The 9774-nt window shown below is 50.6% G+C and overlaps 1 protein-coding gene across 1 annotated transcript; it reads right to left on the reverse strand.

Annotated features, from left to right (window-relative positions):
* Positions 1-3366: 3366 nt before the first annotated feature.
* NHLH1 (nescient helix-loop-helix 1) lies at positions 3367-8270 on the reverse strand. Its single transcript, XM_002809919.5, has 2 exons — positions 7943-8270; positions 3367-4725 (listed from the first exon to the last, which is right to left on the reverse strand). The coding sequence occupies exon 2, from the start codon at positions 4551-4553 to the stop codon at positions 4152-4154; it is 402 nt and encodes a 133-aa protein (XP_002809965.1). The 5' UTR covers positions 4554-4725; positions 7943-8270; the 3' UTR covers positions 3367-4151.
* Positions 8271-9774: the final 1504 nt, after the last annotated feature.

Below are 9774 nucleotides of genomic sequence, written 5' to 3' on the forward strand. Positions count from 1 at the left end.
AGGGGTGAAGTGCAAGAGTCCCATTCTGGGGTCCTCCAAACTGCCCCTCCCCCACCCCACCACCCACGAGTTGGGTTTAGCGGGATGTGGAATGAGGGATGCAGAGCAGATCCTCTTCTAACAATCCCTTTTCCCCATCCTCCCTATCTGCTAGCCCCAAAGCTTTCACTTTCCCCTCAGCCCAGGGACTTCCATCTCCCTGCCTTCTCCCTCCTCCCCCAGTGCCTGGTCCCCTGCTCCCTCCTCCTTCCACTCTCCACCTTCTTCTCCTGTCCTGCCCAGAGCGAGAAGAGCAAGAAGAGCGACAGCGGCAGCGAGTCCAATTGATTATCTGAAGAAATTCGGAGCTAGCAGTAGAACAGCTGCAGCTTCCCCCTCTCACCACCCCCAGGCCCTCAGGGATCCCTGAGGGGAGGGGCCCCCTAACCCCTTCTGCTCTCCAGCCCAGGCAAAGAGACAAGAGAGGGAGGCAGGGAGCCCAGAGGACTGTGGCTGCTGAGCACAGGAAGCACAAAGCTCTCAGGGCCAGGAATGGAAGACTTGGCTTCTAATCCCAGGCCATCATCATGAGTGAGTCACGTCACCTGTCTGGACAGTAGTTTACCTGCCTTTGAAACAAAGTTGTTGGATTCAGTGATTTCTATGTTCCCGTCCAACTCTGGTCCTTTGGAGTCCTGAAGTTCTCCCTGATCTCAGTTCAGCCCTCCCTTTTGCCAGGCTCTGGGCAGAGCACATGTCATTTAACTCACATGGGAAGGGGAAGATGTCAAGTCCTCCTGTATTAGGAAGCTCCTCCCTAAGTCTAACTCAAGCCCCTGGTGCTGCTTATGTCATTCTTTGTTCATCAAAGATGAAAACCCATAGCCGGGCACGGTGGCTTATGCCTGTAATCCCAGCATTTTAGGAGGCGAAGGCAGCAGGATCACTTCAGGCCAGGAGTTTGAGACCAGCCTGACCAACATGGCGAAACCCCGTCTCTACTAAAAACACAAAAATTAGCTGGGCATGACAGCCAGCGCCTGTAGTCCCAGCTACTCAGGAGGCTGAGCCATGAGAATGGCTTGAATGGGGAGGTGGAGGTTGCAGTGGGCCAAGATCCCACCACTGCACTCCAGCCTAGGCAACAGAGCAAGACTCTGTCTCAAAAAGATTAAAAAAAAAAAAAAAAGAAAACCTTTCAGAACTGAAAGTTGTCTCTGCATTTCCCTCCTGCTGTTTGCCTTCAGCCTTCTCGTATGACCTTAAGTTTGGAGAGGATCTTCTAATGAACCTAGCCAGTGTTCCATCTGAGGCAACAATGTGCTCTATGATTTCTCTGCGTGTGGTTGATTCTCCAGCTTCTCTATTTGGAGTTCTCCTCTTGAGGCAGTCAGTGTCATTGCGGGACATCTCCAGGTGTTGCAAAATTTTTCTTCGAATTAAAATCTGCTTTCCTCTAACTTCTACTCACCGGTTTTGTTTGGCCTGCTGGGGCCCCACAGAATATCCCTGTTTGATTCTTCTTTCAATATTTACAGATGGGTGTCATATTACCCCCAAGTCTACTCTTATCAAGACGCATATCCTCAGTTTTTCAACTATTTCTTCTATAAAGTGGTCTCCAGACCTTTTGGTTTCTTTGTCACACAACCCTAAATCCTCTCTAGTTTATCAATGCACCTATGAAAATACGGGGTCCAAAAGAGGGCTAACTGTCAGGCTGGGTCATTTTAGGGAGGCAGAGGGGAGTTGGCAGCATATGGTAGAAAGAACCTGGATTTGGGCCTTAGTTGTGCCCCCAGTTAGCTGTGTGGCCTTGGGTAAGACCCTGCCCTTCTCTGAGCTTTAGTGTCCCCATCTACAAATTCATCTGAGGGTCCCTTCAGCACTCTTTTTTTTTTTAATCCCTGTCCATATTCTTCTCTGAGTCCAAGCCTGCCATCTGTTTTCCCCAGTATCCTAAGGCTGGGGAACACAAAATAGGCCAAGAACTGAGAATGCAGGGAATTTTGACCCAGCCTAGAGACAATAAAGGGGAAGGCAACATCTCAGTTTCATATCATAGCTTTTCCCAGCAGCATGGACCCACAGACACATGTTTAAGTTGGGTTCCACTGGAATACTCACCTCCTTCTCAGGCCATAGAGAGCAGAAGTGGAAGCACAACATCAGAGAAGTCAGATAGTGTCACTAAATGAGTGCCAAGAAGGGAGTATCTGGCACCCAGATTTTGGTAAGGAGATCTTGGACCTGTATGTTATACTCTCCCCTGCACCTCTTTTCCCTGTGGCTCCTTCTCTCTGTCTTCATTTGTTCCCCAAACTGAGCTCTCCTGACCCCATCAGAAGAAAGTATGAAGCCTAGGACCCTCAATGCCCACCCTACCATAACCTGCAGGCCAGCTTCCTAACCCAACTGAATGAACCACAACCATACCTGGTGCTACAACGAGGTCACTTTTATTTTTCTTTTTGTATGAAATTGGGAATGCAATCAGAAAGAATCACACAGAGATATACGACACAGACCCCTGGGGCCTGCTCTTGGGAGTATCAGGAAGAGGCAAGGGTCACAGGGCAGGCTGGGGAGAGAAAAGAGGCAGATGGGACCGGGTAGGATTGTCTAGGGGTGGAGGGAGTTGAGGAGGGACATCCAGGAGCCCCGGAGCTGGAAGAGGAGCACTATCCTGGAGGACTAGAGTGTCAGGACAGGTGGATCTGGGGAAAGGATATGGTGTGGCGAGCAAAGGGCATGCTCACACACACCAGGAGTTGAAGAAGGAGCAAGAAAAGGAAAGGAGTAAGCAGGGAGGAAGCAAGAGAGACCCAGCTAGAGCTGCTGGGAGCCCTTCACTCTACCCCAAAGTGCACAACTCGGCAATAAATAGCAATATTTATAAATAAATAAATAAGTAAATAAATAGATGAATAAATAAATAAATACATAAATAAATAAATATACTTGTAGAGCTAGGAGTTTGGTGCGAGGGAGGAGGGAGCACAGAAATGCAGTGAGTTCATTTCTTCTATGCAGGTTCTAAGACCCTTCATTCTACTGCTGACCCTGGGCTATAGTGTGCAGGTGGGGATCAGCAACGTGGAGTAGGGGCACAGAGTTGGGGGTCTCTTCCCTTGCCAAAGGCAGCTCAAGGAAAGAGAAAAAAAATGTAATAAGTAGGTCCTAGGGCCAGGAGAACTGTGCATTCCCAGTTCAGGCAACAATTGGGCATCCTCCTTGTGTCGGGGGGAGGAACCAGTGAGGGTGCTGCACATTTTCAGGATGGGCTGAGATGAGGAAGCAGAAGCGAGATGTGGCCCACTCGTTGCCTGAGCCTTCTGCAAATACTCCAGGTTGTTTGGGATGTCATCCCCTAATCCGGGATCTAGATTTTCTTGTTTTTTTTTTTTTTTTTTTTCTCTAGTGACACACAGGGAAGGAGAAAATTGGGACAGTAGGAGTCAGAGGCACAGGGAAGTGGCCAAACAGCTCAAAGAGGGCAAGGCACTCACTACCAAGTAAGATCTGAGGTCTGTATGTGCTAAGCCACAGGAACAAGATGGACAGAAACAGGAAGAGTTTTTCCATAATTCCCAGCTACTGAGATTCCCCTCACAGGAGTCAGGGCACCAACCCCTGCCTCCCCAGGGCCCCACCCCTCTGCCAAGCACTGAGAGACTGAGATCTTGGAGGAAGAAGCCCACTCCCCACTCTAACCCCAGCCTTCCTCCCTTGCAGTTCTGACAGCCCATCCCCACCATGGGCAGGAGAAGCTAGAACAGATAGGATACACAGCTGGGGTCTGTGGTCGCTGAAAATTTGGACATAGGGGTAGAAGACGCAGCATTCAGTGAGAGAGCTTGGGGGCAGACTCCAAGTGTGGCTGGCTTAGTAAAGCCAGCAAGGATTCCATACCAACCACACTAGCAAACAATTCTGCACAGCTGGGCCTCAGCAATAAACCCCGGAAGGAACCCAGGAGAATAGCCCTCGAGGTGCCTGGGTCAGAGAAAGGAAGATGCCCTCATGACCAGCCGGTGGGCTCTCTGCCTGTGCCCAGGGCCTTTGGGACTCCATGCCAAGGTATAAGGGCTCGGGGAGGACGCGGCCTTTCTAAGCAGTGAGCGGTGGAAAGGGGCCCCAGAGAGGCCCGGGAGGTGGGAGACAGGCCGAGTTCAGACGTCCAGCACGTGGTTCAGGTAGGAGATATAGCAGATGGCCAGGCGCAGGATCTCAATCTTGGAGAGCTTCTTGTCGGGGGGCAGCGTGGGCAGCAGCTTGCGCAGCTCGGCGAAGGCCAGGTTGAAGGCTTCCACGCGGATGCGCTCTCGCGTGGCGTGGGCCGTGCGGTACTTGGCTGTGGCGCGGCGCCGGCGCCGGCGCTCCTCGCGGCTCAGATGCTGCAGGTCTTTGCGGCCAGCCTCTCCCGGCTCTGGGCCTCGGGCCTGACCCCCTCCTGGACCCCCAGGCCCAGCACCATCAGGGCCCGCCCCGCCCCCACAGTCACTGAAGCCCGACTCAGTCTCTGAGTGGGTGGGTGGCAGGTCCAGCTCCATGGTGTCTGAGTTGAGCATCATGATGGAAACCCCCTGCCCTGTGAGATCAGGATCCCCTCCCCACCCCTCCCTCTGGGAGCTTGAAAGCTGGTGGTGGGAGGGGGAGGAAGGGCCTGGGGTCGTGGGGTCTGCCACTGAGCTCTAGAAGTCACTGCCACTTCAGAGTTCCATGGTCAGGGTTCCGGTCTGAAGCCTGAAAAAGAGAGAAGTGATAGCAGCGGAGGGAGGAGGGAGTGCTCAGCTCAGAGGTAGGAAAGCAAGTTTGAGATGGGCTGGGAGGGGTAAGGAACTGTGAGTGTGAGGGAAGAACAGCAGAAACGGGTGGGGGTCGGGGTGGGGAGAGGCCGAGAGACAGAGAGGCAGGTGGACAGGGTGAAAGGGAGAGGAGGACGAAAGGTAGCAAGAAGGGAAGAGAAAACGAGTAACAGGAAAGAAACAGAAGTGATGAGAAGGATACACCAGGCAGGTTAAAACTGAACGAGAGGATTGAAGACCTAAAACCATAAAACTCCTGGAAGAAAACATAGGGAGAGACCTTCATGACGTTGGACTCAGCAATGATTTCTTGGATATGACACCAAAAGCACAGGCAACAAAAAGCAAAAATAGAAAAAACGGGACCACATCAGACTTTAATTTATTGACGAATGTAATCAACAGAGTGAAAAGGCAATCTATGGAATGGGAGAAAATATTTGCAGATTATATATCTGATAAGGGGTTAATATCCAGAACATATAAATAAATCCTACAACTCAACAACAACAACAAATCAAATAACCCAATTTAAAAATGGGCAAAGGAGGGATTGGGAGGGGGGTGAAATGAGAAATTACAGAATGGGTACCATGTATGTTATTCAGGTGATGGACATCCTAAGAGCCCTGACTTGACCATTATGCAATCTATGCGTGTAACAAAATTGCACTTGTACCCCATAAATTTATATAAATAAACATTTTTTTAAGAAAAAAAATGGGCAAAGGACTAGAATACACATTTCTCCAAAGATGTTATACAAATGGCCAACAAGCATATGAAAAAATGTTCAACATCACTAATTATTAAAATGCAAATCAAACCCACTATGAAATATCACTTCATACCCATTAGGATGGCTACTATAAAAACAAAAACAAAACAAACAAAAAATAAGTCTTGGCGAGGATGTGGAGAAATTGGAACCCTTATGCCTTGTTGGGATTGCAAAATGATGCAACCACTATGGAAAACAGTATAAATGTTCCTCAAAAAATAAAAAATAGAACTACCATATACTCCAGGAATCCTACCTCTGGGTATATATACAAACAAAGTAGGGTGTCAAAGAGATATTTGCATACTCATGTTCATAGCAGCACTATTCACAATAGCCAAGAGGTAGAAGCAACCCAAATGTCCATCAATAGACAACAGATAAACAAAATGTAGTATATACATACAGTGGAATATTATTCAGCCCTAAAAAGGAAGTTCTGTCACATGCTACAGCATGAATGAACCTTGAGGATATGATGATAAGTGAAATAAACCAGTAACAACACAAATACTGTATAGCTCCACTTATATGAGGTATTTAAAGTGGTCTAATTCATAGAAACAGAAAGTAGAATGGCGGTTGCCAGGGGCTGGAGGGAGAGGGGGTAAAGGGGAGTTGTCGTTTAGTGGGTATAGAATTATACATTTGCAGGATGAAAAAGTGCTAGAGATCTGTTTCACAACAATGTGAATATACTGAACACTACTGAATTGTACACTTAAAAATGGTTAAGATTATAAATTTTATGTTGTTTTTTACCTAAATGAATAAATAAAAGGAGGAAAAAATCTGAGCAAGACGGCAGCCACAGCTCCAACAGAAGTTAGCTATGACTCTAGATGCTTCCCAGTTGTGAGGGGAGAATACAAGCCTTGGCCCTGTGGTCCCCTCCCTTTCAGGGCCCCTCTCCACCCTTGCTGCCTGGGGTGGAGAGCGGATAAACACACAGATTGCCCATTGTAGAGTAGACTAGGACATATGGAGCTCTGCACAGCTGCCCCAGCTCTGCACAGCTCCCCTCCCAGTTCCCCAAACCTCCCCAGCAGAACCATTGTAGATATCAGATCCTGTCCACTAAAACCAGGGGAAGATATCTCTTCTCACCACCACCCCCCTATGCACAACCAGCCCCTTCCTCCACCTCTGTCCTCGAAATTTTCAGCCCTTGCCATTCCCTGGCCCTTTTGGAGGCTCGGCAAGGAAGATTGGGGAAAGGGAATATAATCAACCTTCTACCCCCATACTCTCCCATAGCCCAAGGAAGGTTCAGACATGGCCTGCAGAGGAGGACACAGACAGATTTTTGGGGCTACCCTTATGGGACTCAGCTAAGGTTTGCTTGTCCTAGGACCAGAGGAGATCAGGGCAAGGCAGCACAAACATGGCCTGGGAAAAGCTGGGGAAAGGGCTTTGCTTGTGTGCAGTGTTAAAGGGGAACAGTGGGCCACTCACCATCAGCTCAACTAAGAATGATTAGAAACAGAAGCACCAAGGTGCCTGCACCGTCGCTATCTCCCCTTCCTCCGCAGCCCTGCCTTTCCTGCTTGATAGATACTCTCACAGGGGTTAGGATCCTCCCAAGCCTTGCCCCACCCCACCACAGAGAAGATAGGTTCAAGTCAAGCCAACAAACAGCTATGAAGCTCTGGAGGGATGCAAGGTCATCCACATCTGATGACAAGTACACACACAATCTTAACAGGAAACAGAAGGTGGTTAGTGCTGAAATTGAGAACACATTCCATATTCTGGGGTTCAAATGAACTATGGGGGGATGGCAATAGTGTGGGAGGCCCCAAAGTCAGCACCTCCCAGTACATGTTTAGTGCCCCCAACTGCCCACCCCCATGCTGGGGTTGCGAGCAGGAGTTCAGCTGCGGGGTTCCCAACACATTTATCACATCTATCACAGGCTAATTCTCTCTGCCTGGTCCCTATGTTCCTTCATCCCTCATCGCTTTGCCATGCCCTTCCTTCCCCTCTCTGTGCTCCCCATCTGGCCCCAGTCTCATCTCCACCTGGTCCCACTGTCCTCCCCAGTTCCAGTCTCAGCAGCAGCTTCTATTTACCCATCAAGTCCTCACCCCCAAATCCACTTCTGGTCTCAAAGTTCCAGGGTCCAAGGATCAGGGGAGCAGCAATTCCAAGCCTGCAGGACAGGACTTCCCACCCCACTTCTGCCAGCCCTAACCCGACTGAGGATAGATAGGCACAAAGAGTCGAAGGGGAGGAGTGGAGAAGAGGGACATGCGGAGAGAGGGAGAGACACAGCGCACAAGGGAGAGAACTAGAGGGAGGCTCTAGGAAGGGGCTTGAGCCAGAGAATGGGAGGGACACGCCCATCCCTCCCCGCCCATGGTTTCCCCTTTACCTAGAAGGACCCTGTCAGGGGATCCAAGCCGGCAGGACAAGGGGCAGCGTTGACAGCCCCAGTCTCCTCTGGGTGCTCAGGGCTCATCCGTCTGCAAAGTTAGTGACCAGCTTTCTAGACTCTCAGGGGCAGCGTGGCATGGCTGTACAGGCTCCAGGGCAGATAAGAGGGGTACACATTGTGGGGGTGTAGGGCCCAGGTGGAAGTGGTGGGCTTGGCCAGGTACTGGGGCCAGCCACACTCACACACACCCTCAGACACATACACACCTGAGCTGGCCCAGCCCTATGTATATATATGGAGATACACACACACACCCCCAGCTCTCCATTGGCTGGCCCAGGCCCACCTCCCCCTCATCAATATTAAACAGCCAGGCCAGGCAGCCATTGGCAGAGGGATCTGGGAACCCCCTGGGAGCTGGGGGCGGGGGCTGGCCCTGGGGGGGGCAGGGAGTGGGGGAGCAGGGACATCTGTTCTCCATGCATATTTCATAAGCAAGAAATGGAGAGCTGGGGAAGGGGTGGGGCTGGGGCGAGAGCCAGGGCAGGACCACAGATGAACCCCCTCAGTCTCCCACACCAGAGGCAGCAGGGCAGAGGCTCCCAGCTAGCTATGGTTAGGTGCCATGGCCCCATTCTGAGTCCCAGCGTGACTTGGACAGCCCCTTCCTGGTGTCTCTTTTTTCCTGAGAGGAAGACTCTTCAAGGTACTAACAGGGAAACCGAGAAAAGAGCAAGTGGACAGCACTAAAATGCAGAAGAGGACCCTAGGGTCCTGGCCCTCAAGCTCTTATCCTTCATAAAGCTGGTACCCACTGCTTGCCAGACTGCCTGTAGCAACTGTTCAGGCCCCTACGCTCATCACCCTGAGACTCAATCACCCCCATACCCTCTTACCCCACCCCCTATCTTCCTACCTAACCCATCACCAAGGGGAGGAGCAGGATCAAATTTGGGACACAGACCCCACAGGGAGTTTTTCTAGGCTGGCCAGCCCAACCTGACCCACTGGGAATTAGAGGGCTCTTAGGAAGAAAGAGGTAAGGGCTAAAAGGAGAGGAGTGGAGGAGTGCCAAGACAGGAAGAACCAGGATTGAAAGGACACTGGGAGAGGAGGGCAGGGCAGCCTAGGCAGGCTCTGAGTGTGTTTTGAGGGCATAAAATCAGCAATAAGAAAACCAGATACAAAATTATATGCAAATGGGCACTGATTAAGTTCCCATCAATAGCTCAGCAGCCTCCAGCATGTATATGCAAGTGTGTGTGAATGTGAATGTTAAGTGTGAGTGTGTGTGCATATGTGTGTGTTGCCGAGTGGCAGGATTGAGGAGGGGCAGCACAGGGACCAGAGTGCATAGAGAGACAGTGCACAGAGGGTTTCAGTATCTGAAGTTCTCTCCCCACTCAGCTGTTGGATGTCTTCTCTGAACCTTTGAGAGTATTCAAAAGAACCATGGCTGGAGTGGACTCCAGAGGTAGTGTGGTACAGTGAAAAAGGCTCTGTCAGCTGTGTGACCTTGGACAAATAACAACCTTTTGAGCCTGGACCTCTTTTCCTGTAAAATGGGGTTGATTATAGCTGCTTCTTAGGTTGCCATGGAAATTAAGGGAGATAATATGTGTAGCGGGCCTAGAGCTTAGTAGGAGCACATCCCACCTTCAGGCTGGAGGGACTTGCCATTTCCCTGTTGCTGGTCAACCTTTTCCGGGCTTTCTCCAGGGTGAAGCATTCCCTGAGGGGAGTCCCATAATTCCTCCCCAAGCTCCCCCACCTGCCCCCACCCCTGAGTCTGGGAGGTGCCAACTCCCACCTGGGCAGGCCCAGACAGG

The sequence above is a fragment of the Pongo abelii genome, chromosome 1 (genome assembly GCF_028885655.2).
Source record: "Pongo abelii isolate AG06213 chromosome 1, NHGRI_mPonAbe1-v2.0_pri, whole genome shotgun sequence".
Taxonomy (NCBI): Eukaryota; Metazoa; Chordata; class Mammalia; order Primates; family Hominidae; genus Pongo; species Pongo abelii.

Coding starts and splice junctions, on each gene's coding strand:
- NHLH1 (XM_002809919.5), bottom strand. CDS start 4,553: ATGATGCTCAACTCAGACACCATGGAGCTGGACCTGCCACCCACCCAC.